The sequence below is a fragment of the Scyliorhinus canicula genome, chromosome 27 (assembly GCF_902713615.1).
Source record: "Scyliorhinus canicula chromosome 27, sScyCan1.1, whole genome shotgun sequence".
In the NCBI taxonomy this organism is placed as follows: Eukaryota; Metazoa; Chordata; class Chondrichthyes; order Carcharhiniformes; family Scyliorhinidae; genus Scyliorhinus; species Scyliorhinus canicula.
The window spans coordinates 18,256,389-18,270,964 of record NC_052172.1 but is presented as its reverse complement, the minus strand read 5'-3'; the positions used below and the strand labels follow the sequence as shown (position 1 = coordinate 18,270,964).

Sequence of the window (14,576 nt, the reverse complement as noted above, 5' to 3'; positions counted from 1 at the left end):
ATTGAACTTGGGGCCTCTGTGATCTGTATGGTCAAAATTCACAATGAGCAGCAAATCTATGGCCACTAGTGGAGCCAACTCGTGATTATAAAAGGCCCTCATCCGTGACAATGCAGTCAGCAGGAATGCCAGTCTAACATAATCTCACTTATAATACTCTAGCCTCACCACTCCAGGACATTATTTTTAAACCACAGAACCATTTTCTTGCAATCCAATAATCTCTCGTGTTTCCCCCTGTTTTTCCATTTTCCTTAATTGTTCTTTTGCTTGGATTTTGGAACATTCAAGACATGACACTAGACCTCCCCCCGTTCCCCTTCAGCCTCCACTTTCCAATCTTGGCTACTCATGGGAGATTTCTCTGCGGTCAGCTGCTGGAATGCATAGCGCAGGCTTCCGATGAGTTCCCTCTGGAATCTTCCCTCCCCATCCAGGATGGCCTGCCTATCGTGGGACTGTCCCAGCGGGAGCACAGGTCGAGAATGGACCCCTCAACGCCAGCATCCTCCCAAGGCCGATGCTCTGCCTCTTGCCCAGGTGCAACCGTAATGGCCATTAAACATAAATTACCGCCTCCCCAGCCTCAATCAGCCACCCTACCCTCCCCCCAAGCGATCCATCAGATCACCAAGGGCCGCCCAATGTTCATTCTGAGCAGATCACGCCCCAGCAACGCCATCAGAGACGTCAGTGAGCTTGCATTGAGAAAGCAGGATCACGGCCACGCGGGACCTCTCACTGCCACCATATCGTGTTTTGTAAAGAGCACCCTTTGGAGAACGGAGAGAGGGGGGAAAAAAAAAACGGGAGGACAAATTATAAAATATAACAGCCGAGGAATACAAATACCAGATTTATAGAGCTGATTTTTTGTAAGGAAAGTCTCTGGCCTCCGATTTACTCGACTGCCTCTTGGAGTTCACGGTATGGGTGATGCAACAGTTGGAGGGCGAGAGGAGGTTCGCCTCGGCTAATCTTCTTCCGGACGAGTCCTCGATGACGGAGATTAATGGCACACCAACACCGGGGCTGGTAGGAAGACTGCAAGTTAGGTCCGTCGTCATTGCCGTGCCATTGCCACCCCTCCGGTAAAGGTAATCACAACAGCCAGGCTCCGGGGAAGAAAGGCTGTCGGACTTTACGGTGGTCTGTGGGGAGTTCCGCTGCCTTGACTGAGAAGCTGGCGGCTCGCACGTGAGAAACGAGCACTTGATTGGCGACGCGAGTCTGGGCCTAGGTTTCTGCTCCTCAGCAGGCAGACCATGTATCAAGTCCGTCCCCAACAAAGTCCCACCAGGGGTGGCTTTATAACTAGCTGGTTCTAAAGGCAGTTGCTGGTCACACCTCCCAAGCTGTTGAATGTCAAGTAGCCTTTCCTCATGTGCTGGTAGACCGTGGGTCAAATCTGTGCCAGCAGTACAATGGACAACCTCGACTGTGGGTGATGGGTTAAGTTTCACTGAAGTCCTCTTAAGTTCAGTCTTCTCCTGAGGATCTGTGGATTCGCTGCTCAAGGTCTCTTTCCTTTTCGATGGCGAAGTGGAGTTAATCTGGGCTTGCTTTAACCCAGTGGGTGGTCTAGAATTATTCTTCAAGTCCTGACAGAAAGTGTGACCCTTTGAAGGGGAAAGGGAAGGGGAAGGCAACTTTTGGGGCAAAACGGAGGATTGGCAAGAATCTTCGGGGGAAAGGTCATAAAAATCAGGGTAGTTCCAGAAGTCTACATGCCTGCGAGGCTTCTGTCCTCTAGCGTGCTTCTTCTTCCTTAAGCTGTACTTACTGATACCCCGGTTGGAGCAGAGTGCTTCAGACGACTCCACGGTGGGCTCTGTAGAATCTCGACCAGCATCAGTGACGGTCTTACAAAGCTCAGGGTCTTTGGAGCTCACGGTCTGCTTCGATGCAGCTGCCATGGCAATGTCGGGCATCAGGTCCTTGACCAAACTTCTGGAGCTCTGTGAAGTCAAACCAGTTAGATTAGACTGCTGAAATTGCCAAAGTGAATTCACACCTGGGAAGATTCATCATTTTTATTGGGATTAGTTTTTGCATTATAAATATGGAGACACCACTGGTGGGAGGATGTAATTACAGCGTGACCAGTTTACATAGATAACTTTCATTATAAACATGAATCAAGGAATTTATAATGGAAAAGTATTCTGCAATTAATCCCATCATGTAACCCTGCGTTACCTAAAGACCAAACATGATCTTAACTCCTCCATGCACAATGCCACCAAACATCAAGTCGTTATATAATAAATGGGTCTTGTGAGGAAGCGATGGCAATTGTATTCATTATCGTGTCTTTCGCAACGTCAAACTGGTTTATAGCCAATTGAGTATGTTTGAAGTATAGTTGATGTCAGACTATTGAAAAATAGCAGCCAATTGCAATGTTCCACAAACAGTGTTGAGATAAATAACCAGTTCCTTTAGCGTTGGTGGTTAAAGGACAAATAGAATGCAGGGAGATGGTGACGTGGGGTTAATGTCACTGGACTGGCAATCCAGACACCTAGCATCATGAATCTGCCTGGAGACAGCGGTAGATGCTATTCAAAGGGACTCAACTGGTCTGAGTCTCTCCTGGTAACGAGTTTAGAACGGCAGTTTAGATAATAATCAAGTGGGAATAGTTTATGGAGGAGACACACATTATAGACAATTGGAAAGGTCCCGAGATATACATATGTTGAGGTACACACTCAAGGGAGTTGATGGGGTAGATAGCTGAATGCACAGAAGGCATAATCAAAGAACAACGACGGTGTAATTGCCTAGATCATGAAAAACCAGGAGGGTCAGTTACCATCTAGCAGTCTGAGAAAGCGGACAGACCAGTTTCCAATCACCAAGCCTGAAGGTCAAATTTATAGCAAACAAGCTTCTAAGTCTTAGAGCCAAGACAGTGCAGAAAACCTTCATAATAGCAATTTTGCGGCAGCACGGTGGCGCAGTGGGTTAGCCCTGTTGCCTCACAGCACCGAGGTCCCAGGTTCGATCCTGGCCCTGGGTCATTGTCCATGTGGAGTTTGCACATTCTCCCCGTGTTTGCGTGGGGTTCGCCCCCACAACCCAAAGATGTGCAGGGTAGGTGGGTTGGCCACGCTAAATTGCCCCTTAAATGGAAAAAAAATTAATTGGGTACTCTAAACTTATTTTAAGAAAATAATATCAATTTTTGCTAGACCAGGAAAAGGACGATTCTCAGAATATTGAGACTAGTCTCAGCAATGGTGATCTTGCAACTATCATCGTGGCATGGCAGCACAGTGGTTTTAGCACTGTTGCTTCACAGCGCCAGGGACTTGGGTTTGATTCCCCGCTTTGATCACTGTCTGCGCGTCCTCCCCGTGTCTGCGTGGGTTTCCTCCGGGTGCTCCGGTTTCCTCCCACAAGTCCCGAAAGATGTGCTGTTAGGTGAATGGGGACATTCTGAATTCTCCCTCTGTGTACCCGAACAGGCGCCGGAATGTGGCGACTGGGGTATTTTCACAATAACTTCATTGCAGTGTTAATGTAAGCCTACTTGTGACGCTAATAAAGATCATCAATTGTTGTAAAAATCCATCTGGTTCACTAATGTCCCTTTGGGAAGGAAATCTGCCGCCCTTACCCAGTCTGGCCTACATGTGACTCCAGATCTTCAGCCATTTGGTTAACTCAACTCCACTTTGAAATGGCCTAGCGAGACACTCAGTTCAAGGGCAACTAGAGATAGGATTGCCAGCGACGACCACATCACATGAAAGGATTGGTGTTGGGGGGGGGGGGGGGGGGGGGGGCTGCGCGCAATGATGGGCTACCAGGTGAATTAATCTCCTCTTCTTTGGGTTGTATTATTTCATGACAATTGAAAGAGTGGCAGGTGCTTGATGTAACAGCACCACATCCAAAACTGCAGCACTCCCTCGTTTTTCAGCCATCCCGTGGAAGATCTGCTAATTGAACACAGACCAACAATAGTACCTGGCTACATTCCTGGTCTGATTGACTCGGTTTCACACTTGCCAACAGCGCTATTTTGTTTTCTTAAAAAGGGAAAATTAAAAAAATAAAAATTCCAATCAAGGGGCCATTTAGTGTGGCCAACCTGCACATCTTTGGGTTGTGGGGGCGAGATCCACGCAGACACGGAGAGAATATGCAAACTCCACACAGACAGTGACCCGGGGCCGGGATCGAACCCGGGTCCTCAGCGCTGTGGGGCAGCAGCGCTAACCACTGCGTCACCGTACTGCCCCTTCCAAACAGCACTTTGTAAAAAAAAAAATCAATTGGGCTGGGACCAGATGCACAACTGGGTTAATGAGGAACATGTATTAGCTAAAGAAAAGATCGCCCATTTGCACAGTGACTTCCGTGACCTCTGGGTGTTCCAAAGCATTTTACACCCAAGTGTAGTTGCTGTTGCAACATTGGAGTCAGCTGTTTGCCGCAAGCAAAATGGCGGAGTTAGCCACAAGCGAAGCGGAGTTCATCAAAGCGGGCCTCTCTTATTGTTCTCCAGAAATTCTTGGAAGGTTAGGTTCTGAAGCAGAGATCAGCAAGTATAATGCAATACACGGCAGTGGCATCAGTGAAACAGTGCACAGAGACACACCCATCTGAAGCACGTAGTGTGCAAGTATACTTACAGGGACCTGCTCCTCGAGTGTCATGCGGCTATCACCAAGCTCCTCGCAGTTAATGGCCCTGATGGAGGCCTGCACCGCCTGCTCTGAAGTCCGAGAGACAGGGTGCGGTTGCAAGCTAGCACGCAAAGCCCGGCATGAGGTAGGCTGGCTGTCTTCTTTCTTTTCGCTGGGCGGCGCACGTTCTCTCCGGGGCGTTGGGGGGAGGTGGTAGGGGGGAGGAGGAGGGGGGAGCGGGGGACTGAAGTTCCTGAAGGGGTCCAGGCTCAGGATGTTGGTTTCCTTGACAGGGGTGGTCCGACGGGAATTTGGCTGCTGGCGTTTCGCGAAGGTTGGGCTGTCGATGCCGAGATGCTCATTAGGAAAATACACGGCGGGATACTGAAATGGAACATTAGGAAAAGGTCAGCTTGCAAAGCAATACAAATCCGAAATATAGTCAGAAAACGCTGGAATTACACAGGGGCTCAGTCAATATTTCAAAGGAAAGGCTAATATTTTTAATTAATTCTGCAATGGGTACAGACACACACACACACACACACACACACACACACGAGTGAGCCTCCCTTTTTACACCCCACCCACAACAGTAACCTTCACTGAATGATTTACTAAAGGAATTTTTAAAAACGTTATTTGTGGATGAAGCCTGGAGAGTCTCGAGTATTCAACAACAGTTGCTCACACCCGCAGGGCCATCACACCCGGAGACAGATCGCCACCTTCCTTTGTGCTGAACTTCAGATTACGTTTTGTTAAAAAGAGCAACATCAACAATTTGCATTTATATAGCATCCTTAGTGAAGTAGCATCCTTAATGTAGTAGAACAGCCGCAGGAGCGCTGTCAAACAGAATTAGCAACAGAGGGCAGCATGGTGGCACAGTGGTTAGCACTGTTGCTTCACAGCGCCAGGGTCCCGGGTTCGATTCCCGGCTTGAGTGACTGTCTGTGCGGAGTCTGCACGTTCTCCCCGTGTCTCCGTGGGTTTCCTCCGGGTGCTCCGGTTTCCTCCCACAGTCCAAAGATGTGCAGGTTAGGTGGATTGGACATTTTTCTTTATAAATCTCGAGTTCCCAATTAATTTTTTTCAAATTAAGGGGCAATTTAGCGTAGCCAATCCACCGACATCTTTGGTTTGAGAGTGTGAAGCCCACCCAGACATGGGGAGAATGTGCAAACGCCACACAGGGATCGAACCTGGGACCTCAGCGCCGTGAGACAGCAGTGCTAACCACTGCACCACCGTGCTGCCCTTGAATTGGACATTCTGAATTCTCCCTCTGTGTACCCAAACAGGCGCCGGAATGTGGCGACGAGGGGATTTTCACAGTAACTTCATTGCAGTGTTAATGTAAGCCTACTTGTGACAATAATAAAGATTATATTATTATTAAAATGTTAGACCAGATGACAAAACATTTGTTCAGAAAGGGAGGTTTTCAGGAACATCATGAAGGAGGAGAGTGGTCTAGGGAGGGAATTCCAGAGCTGCGGACCTTCAGAGCTGAAGTCATGACCATCAACGGTGGAGTGAATGGAATCAGGGTGTGTCGGAGGCCAGAAATGGAGCACGGAGATCTCAGAAGATTGTAGGGTTGGTAATGAAATCGAGGACTGAACGAACCTCTGCGACTATCCAGCAACTCTCGTCAAAAATAGTTGAGATGCTACTGTAAAAGTATTACAAAAAAATTCAGGTTGTTTAAATCGGAGAACGACAGAAGATGGGCTTTCAAAATAAAGATTCAAGGAGACGGAAACATTTAATCCTACGGTTCTAGAAACCGAAGAAGAAATATTGTAACTTGGGACTCGAGATGGGACTTAAAGCAATATGTGGGAGGAAGGCATAAGAGGACAGGAGAATGCAGTTGGATGAGAAAGAAAGACAGAAAGGTTTGAACTTATAAAGTGGCAGAAGGTTTGTGTGGATCATAACACCAGCATGTTGGGCCGAATGGCCCGTTTCTGTGCTGTAAATGCCACGAGTCGGTTTAACTGCAGGTGATCAGGTATGCCTGCAGTATTGATTAACCCCAGTCATATCCCAAATACTGTCCCACATAAACGTGAATATTAAAGGCTTCTAAAGCCCAGATGTGGTGGTAATGAGAGAATTGCTCCCACAGGGAGTGAAGCCAACAAGACGAAGGTATGTAAACACATGCGAGGAAAGAATAGGATTATAATAATGGAGTTAACTATGGGTGGAAAGAAGCTCTTGTGCAGCATAAACACCGGGTGGGACAAATAGCCTGCTTCTGTGCTTGTCCATCATACAGAGATCACCGGTTGAAAGAGCAGCCAGACGGATACCAGGCCTTTAGAATTGTGCTTTGCAGCTCTGCTGCTAGATGGCGCCCAAGAGCAAGGGGTGGAAATGTCATCCCTTCCTCATTTCTTCTCCTCGGTTTGTTAAGAGTGGGGTGGGCGGGGAGGGGGAGTGTCTGGGAGAGAAAGGGCAATACTGGAAAATTGGAGACGGTCAAGAAAGCCAATATCAAGAACTCCCCACAAAGGGGAGGCACGTGACAATGAAAACAGCCTTAAAGAGCAAAGCGTGTTCCACTCCACCAGCAACGTTTCAAAACTCAATTTTGTTTCCGTTTCCAATGTTGACAATGCCTCCGAACCCCTGTTCGTTGACTGTGCATCAGAATGGTCTCTTCCCCCCCCCCCCAACAAACAGTCGCAAGTAGGCCTGCAGACGGAGCCTCTGACACAGGCGGGTACCAACCTCAGTCAGAATGGGAAGTTTTTAATCTGGCTTTTCCCGCTTCCCCTTCCAAGTAAAATTAGAGTAAAAACGCCCAACTTGATTCCTATTTGAACTGTCAAAACTGTTGCACTAAATTGGTCTAAACACAGGAAGTTACTAAAGTGGCACAATCTAACACAAATCAATTACGCGGTGATTCTCAACAATTAGCTTCTTTGAAAATAACTACGCAAACTGCAGCCCATTAAGGCTTCCGAGTAACAATTTTAAGTTAGAAAAGCTGGCCACTTGCTGAAGGTTTATTTTGGCCGCTAGCCAGTTAGCCTCCCCACACCCTGTTTGCAGATACCCCACCCGTTTTAAAGATTACCTTTAATAATTCAGTGGCCGCATCAGGAAATCCAAACTCTCGGACCACACGCAAATAGGCGGCCCGGGTGACAGCCGCCCCAGCGCCAATGTTTAATGCGTAAGCCCTCTGCACCTGGTCGCTTTGCCAGATCTCCTTGAGCCGCCTAAACATGGTTTTAGCTACATCGACTGTAGGCACTAAGAGAGGGGATGGGGGTTGGAGAGAAAAAGAAAAGAGAGAGAGTTTGGTTAAATCTTGGTCCATAAGTTCATGATGCAAGAGATTTTCTTTATCCTAATTCTTTTATGGCATGCGGGCGACAATGCCACAGACAACATCTTTTGCCCACATCCACCCACCTTCCAATCGAGTGTCTCGCTCGGCCATTTCAGAGGGCAGTTAAGAATCAAGCACTTTGCTGTGGGTCTGGAGCCAGACCGGGTTAAGGAGGGCCGATTTCCTTCCCTAAAGGGGACATTAATGAACCAGATGGACTTTAAAAAAAAAAAATTTAGAGTACCCAATTCATTTTTTCCAATTAAGGGGCAATTTAGCTTGGCCAATCCACCTACTCTGCACATCTTTGGGTTGCGGGGGGCGAAACCCACACAGACACGGGGAGAATGTGCAAACTCCACACGGACAGTGACCCAGGGCCGGGATCGAACCCGGGTCCTCGGCGCCGTGAGGCAGCAGTCAGCAATATTAACATCGATCACCTTTCCACACACACGGGCAGCCAACGAAAGATTCCACATGACAATAATAACTACACTTTGAAATGTCTCTCATCGACTATAAAGTACTTGAGACATCTCGAGATTGTGAAAGATTATACAAGAAATATATCCTCATCGTTAGCTAACCTACCAGCTACTTCATCACGAAGCGTTGCAGAAACATTTTCATCACAGCTGTGTGGGGATCCAGCATTCAGGCGGGAAAGGTCTGCCACACTAGAGTCGACCATATAGAGTGTATCCGGAACGCTGGATATCCGACTCATCCGCACTTTTTCCAAACTAGTCTGCTCCGACATTAGCTCTTCCAAAACAATCTAAATAGATGGAATTTTCACACTTTTTAAAATTAGCTTGCAGTAGCGTTTTTGCCATCTAACCACGCGATCCCGTCCCAAGCAAGTTCGCAGGCGCTCTTTGGGGTTCACTGGCCCAGCTTTGATGCCGTGGACAGGAATACTCTGAAGATTGTGGATACGAGGAGGGGAGGAGAGTGCCAAGGGATGGCTGAAATTTATTCTGCAAGGTCAGAGGGTGCGGCAGGACAGTCTATCGCAGAGTTCCTCATGCTTCGCGGATGAACAGAAACGTGGCTGCCTCCGCTGTGTTTAAGACAAGAATCCTGATAGAGAATTGAGGATGACTTTGTTGCCGATAACGGCATGGTAGCACAGTGGTTAGCACAGCGCCTGGGTCCCGGGTTCGAGTCCCGGCTTGGGTCACTGTCTGTGTGGAGTCTGCACGTTCTCCCCGTGTCTGCGTGGGTTTCCTCCGGGTGCTCCGGTTTCCCCCCCCCCCCACAAGTCCTGAACTTGTTAGGTGAATTGGACATTGAATTCTCCTTCTGTGTACCTGAACAGACGGCGGTATGTGGCGACTAGGCAATAACTTAATTGCAGTGTTAATGTCAGCCTACTTGTGACAGTAATAAAGATTATTATCATAAAAAGCAGCCAAGGACACAATACTTCTCCCCACTTGCATAAAAAATTGTAAAGGGCCCAAAGGAATTAACTTCCTTTGGGTCTTCATATCACAGCATTACGGTAATGTGTGATTCCTTCGATTTCCAAAACACACTTTCTTTTTTTAAATAAATTTAGAGCACCCAATTCATTTTGACCAATTAAGGGGCAATTTAGCGTGGCCAATCCACCTACCCTGCACAACTTTGGATTGTGGGGGTGAAACCCACGCAAACACGGGGAGAATGTGCAAACTCCACACAGACAGTGACCCAGAGGATCGAACCTGGGACCTCGGCGCCATGAGGCAGCAGGGCTAACCACTGCGCCACCATGCTGCTCATCAAAACACACTTTCAATTGCACAAGAAACCAAGTTCATCTAGATAAGCACTTCTAAAAGTAAATTGCAGTACTGCACAAATGCAATTATAAGGGCACCAAGCCAGGGGTTAAGAGGAATGAGAAAAGCTTAATCAAGGTGGAGGTGGAGATGGTTAGCAGTTTCAAATTCCTAGGGGTGCACATCACCAAAAATCTGTCCTGGTCCACTCACGTCGACGCTATCACCAAGAAAGCACAATAGCGCCTATACGTCCTCAGGAAACTAAGGAAATTCGGCATGTCCACATTAACCCGTATCAACTTTTACAGATGCACTATAGAAAGCATCCTATCGAGCTGCATCACAGCCTGGTATGGCAACTGCTCGGCCCAGGACCGCAAGGAACTTCAGAGAGTCGTGGACACCGCCCAGTCCATCACACGAACCTGCCTCCCATCCATGGACTCCATCTACACCTCCCGCTGCCAGGAGAAAGTGGGCAGCATAATCAAGGATCCCTCCCACCCGGCCTACTCACTTTTCCAACTTCTTCCATCGGGCAGGAGATACAGAAGTCTGAGAACACGCACGAACAGACTCAAAAACAGCTTCTTCCCCACTGTCACCAGACTCCTAAATGACCCTCTTATTGACTGACCTCATTAACACTACACCCTGTATGCTTCATCCGATGCCAATGCTTATGTAGTTACATTGTATATCTTGTGTTGCCCTATTATGTATTCTCATGTATTTTCTTGAATTTTGTTTAATTCCCTTTTCTTCCATGTACTGAATGGTCTGTTGAGCTGCTTGCAGAAAAATACTTTTCATTGTACCTCAGTACACGTGACAATAAACAAATCCATCCATCCATCAAAGAGGTGAGCCTTAAGGAAAGCTTTATAATGAAGGAGTAGGAGACAGCGAGGTTTAGCGAGTGAATTCTAGGCAGTGTGTTCTTGGCAGCTGAAGGCATAAGCAGCAATAGCTCTCCCTCCATGGGAATATACAACAAGCTAAGAATGGGACTCAGGGGAAACGTCTAGGACTTGGGCTGCAAGTGGTAGGCACAGTTAATGGGCTGCCTTGCAAGGCTGGCTGAAGGGACTATTGTTGTTTAAGCATCAAAGTGCACCACAAAAGGTATTTTGAATAGAGTATGTTCAAAGGCATGTCAAAACATTAAAGACTGGACTGAACAGCAGGAGCCTACCCAAAATTGAATTAAGCCTTAAACTTACCTCTCTGAGGAGAGAGAGAGAGGAGAGAAAGAGAGCGAGGGAAGAGAGAGAAAGGAGAGAGAAGAGAGGAAGGAGAGAGAGAGAGAGAGAGAGAAAGAAAGAGCGGAAGAGAGGGATAATATAGTTGAGCCCAATATTACACCCAGCATAAGAAATAGGTGCAAGAGTAGGCCATATTGCCCTTCAAGCCTGCTCCACTATTCAGTAATATCATGGCTAATCCTCTATCTTGACTCCACTTTCCTACTGATCTCAATTTCCCTGGATTCTATTAAGAGTCAAAAAACCTATCCATCTCAATCTCGAATATACTCAACGAGTGAGCAGCCACAGATGTCTGGGATGGAGAATTACAAAGACTCAAGCCCTTTGAGTGAAGAAGTTCCTCCCCTTTTCAGTCCAGGATGGTTGACCCCTAATCCAGAGGGCGTGACCCCTTTTTTCAGACACCTGACCAGAGGGAAACAGCTCCTCAGCATCTACCCTAAGCCCTCTCAGAATTTTGTATATTTCAATGAGGTCACCCTATTCTAAACTTCAGAGAGTATAGAGTCACAGAATCCGTACAGTGCAGAAAGAGGCCACTCGGCCCATCGAGTCTGCGCCGACACTTCGAAAGGCCACCCTACCCAGGTCCAATTCCCCGTCCTGTAATCCCACCCAAAGGGGCAATTTATAGCACGGCCAATCCACCTAACCTGCACGTCTTTGGACTGTGGGAGGGAACCGGAGCACCCGGAGGAAACCCGCGCAGACACGGGGAGAACGCGCAGGCTCCGCACTGACAGTGACCCAGGCCGGGAATCAAACCCGGGTCCCTGGCGCTGTGAGGCAGCAGTGCTAACCACTGTGCCACCGTGGCATTCACTCAATCTCTCCTCATAGGACACTTCCAGCCCAGAGCCTTTGGTACATCCCCTCTCAGGCAGACACAGATGTGCTGGTCCAAGCAGAGAGGAGCCATGTGTGGAAATCTGTAGAGACTCCGGGGGACTCTTCCTTCCTATGCTCAGGAATATCAAGGTGGCCCCTTAATCTACTCCCATGTCTAGTCAGCCAAGTCATTCAGCACAGGAGGCCATTTGGCCCATCGTGCACCTGCAGGTTCCTTCGTAAAAGAGTATTCCAAATGGTCCCACACTCCTGCTATTTGCCCAGCGAGCTCCATTTTATTTGTTTCGTTTTTTAAATTAATCTCTTCAGAAAGGGTCTATTGAATCTGCTTCCATCACTCTTCCACAGCACTATCTTCTAGATAGTAACAGCTCGCTGCCTTAAATACACTTCTTTCTTATTTCCCCCTACAGTACCCAATTGTTTTCTTTTTCCAATTAAGGGGCAATTTAGCGCGGCCAATCCACTTACCTGGCACATCTTTCTGGGTTGTGGGGGCGAAACCCACGCAGGCACGGGGAGAATGTGCAAACTCCACACGGACAGTGACCCAGAGCCAGATTCGAACCCGGGCCCTCAGCGCCGCAGTCCCAGTGCTAACCACTGCGCCACGTGCCATCCTTAAATTCACTTCTCCTCAACTCTCTTCCTGGATTTTTTGGCAATGATCGGAAATCGGCGTCCTCTGCAATCTGACCCCCCCCCCCCAAATATCAGCAGATGTATTGTTTAAATATTTACTCCCATAAAAGCCTTCATAATTTTGAACATTTCTGTTGGATCTTCTCTTAACCGCTGCTGCGCTGAGGAGAACACAATCCTGGCAGCTGATCACCGGGAAATAAAACTCCCAATATCAAAAACAGCATGAATAAACCAGAGCTTGTGTTGGCTTGCACAAGAAACAGAGAATGCTCATCTTGGCAATTGGCCACAGCTTGAAATTCCCCGTTGAAACCACCAGCGTGACCGATCGGAACAAAAGCGCAGCAATCGCAACAGCAAAAGATGCAAACAGAGCACTGGGAAACCGGGCCCGGCATTCAAGGGGCGTAACAAATCCGTGCCGAGTCAAATTCCGACAAGTGCGATGCAGAAACCTCCGTTTGTATGCTGCTAATTAGGCAGCATTTAATCCCAGCTGACAACCTGGGATGTGAGGCGGAACAAGCTCTGGCTTTTATTTAATCTCACACGCTGGAGGCACCAAAAGAAAAAAAAAGATAACATAGCAGAAACTGTTTTCCCATTAATGTAACGCTGCAGTTACCACAAGCCGCGCCTGTGGTGAATAGCTGACTCCAGGGCGCAGATTTGCAACTTGCTAAAAACTGTTGCACGCTCCAACTGAAAAACAAAACGAAAGCAGGCGATCTACTTGCCTTGGCTTCTTCGATGTAAGGGGAGAACAGTCGTGGCTTGGCACCGATGCCAGAAGCCTTGTGGCAAAACCATGCTCTGGATCTCCTGCCCTCTGGAACTGGAAGCATATCCAATGGGGGTGAGCTGATCAAGGCTCTCTTCATCTGAAACACAAAAGAGGGTTTAATTTCCCCCCCCAGTTCTGTCCTGTAATGCGAGTAATTGAGAAGGAAAACCGTATAGGATGCACAGTTAAATACATGCTTTCAGCTGAGCTCAGTACACCACCGCACCCCCCCCCCTCCCCCCCCCCCCTCCGACCGTTACCATTAATGTACCCCACAGGAGGGCCTCTGCAGCTTCCGCTGCAGAAATGACGGCCAGTTTCTGGTTTTTTTGCTGCAGAATGGCCCCGCAAGCAGTATCCAGCCTCACTGAAATGACCAGTCCACCCAACCAAAATCACAAGAGTTGTCAAAATATTAACAGGAGCGCAGCACAGTCCCCATTCCAAATGGTTCAGTGGGCATTGGGCCGTGCGCCCCCCCCCCCCCCCCCCCCCCCCCCCCCCCAGCTGTAGCAGCCCCTATTCAGATCAGCCGGATCAACACAGCTTGGGGGCCTTCGTGGAGCAGCACTTCCATCACACAGACAACAACGCGACCGGGCTCGAGGGTAATAGATACATAGAACGTACAGTGCAGGAAGCCATTCGGCCCATCGAGTCTGCACCGACCCACTTACGCCCTCACTTCCACCAAGCCCCGTAATCTAATAACCCCTCCTAACTATTTTTTTTTGGACACTAAGCGCAATTTAGCATGGCCAATCCACCTAACCTGCACATCTTTGGACTCTGGGAGGAAACTGGAGCACCCGGAGGAAACCCACGCAGACACGGGGGTCACAGACAGTGACCCAGTGGGGAATCGATCCAATCATGTTTGCGCTCTGCTGGTTTGTGCGTTCATAAGGGAAAGCCAGACAGCAACAGGGTGATGGGACAGAAAGACTGTTCAATACTAACCTAGCCACCATTCTATAGTCAAATTGGCTGATCTGAATAGTGGATGCTACAGCTGGCTTGACCATTCAATAGTCAAACTCAATCATAAGACCATAAGACACTGAAGCAGAATTAGGCCACTCAGCCCATCGAGTCTGCTCCGCCATTCAATATGGCTGATATTTTTCTCAACCCCATTCTCCTGCCTTCTCCCCATAACCCCTGATCCCCTAATTGATCAAGAACCTATCTATCTCGGTCTTAAAGACACTCAGTGATTTGGCCTCCACAGCCTTCTGCGGCAAAGAGTTCCACAGATTC

At 48.2% G+C, this 14,576-nt stretch overlaps 1 protein-coding gene across 3 annotated transcripts in view; it reads right to left on the bottom strand.

The window, feature by feature from the left end:
• Positions 1 to 258: 258 nt before the first annotated feature.
• LOC119958007 (BTB/POZ domain-containing protein 7-like) overlaps positions 259 to 14,576 on the bottom strand; it is an 81,665-nt gene continuing 67,347 nt past the window's right edge. For all 3 annotated transcript variants that reach the window (XM_038786262.1, XM_038786263.1, XM_038786264.1), the window contains exons 7-11: positions 13,270 to 13,413; positions 8,590 to 8,776; positions 7,738 to 7,916; positions 4,647 to 5,024; positions 259 to 1,958 (exon numbers count right to left, since the gene is read on the bottom strand). In XM_038786262.1, coding sequence (XP_038642190.1) covers positions 858 to 1,958; positions 4,647 to 5,024; positions 7,738 to 7,916; positions 8,590 to 8,776; positions 13,270 to 13,413 — 1,989 coding nt within the window. In that variant the 3' untranslated portion in view covers positions 259 to 857. The remainder of the gene's footprint in view (positions 1,959 to 4,646; positions 5,025 to 7,737; positions 7,917 to 8,589; positions 8,777 to 13,269; positions 13,414 to 14,576) is intronic.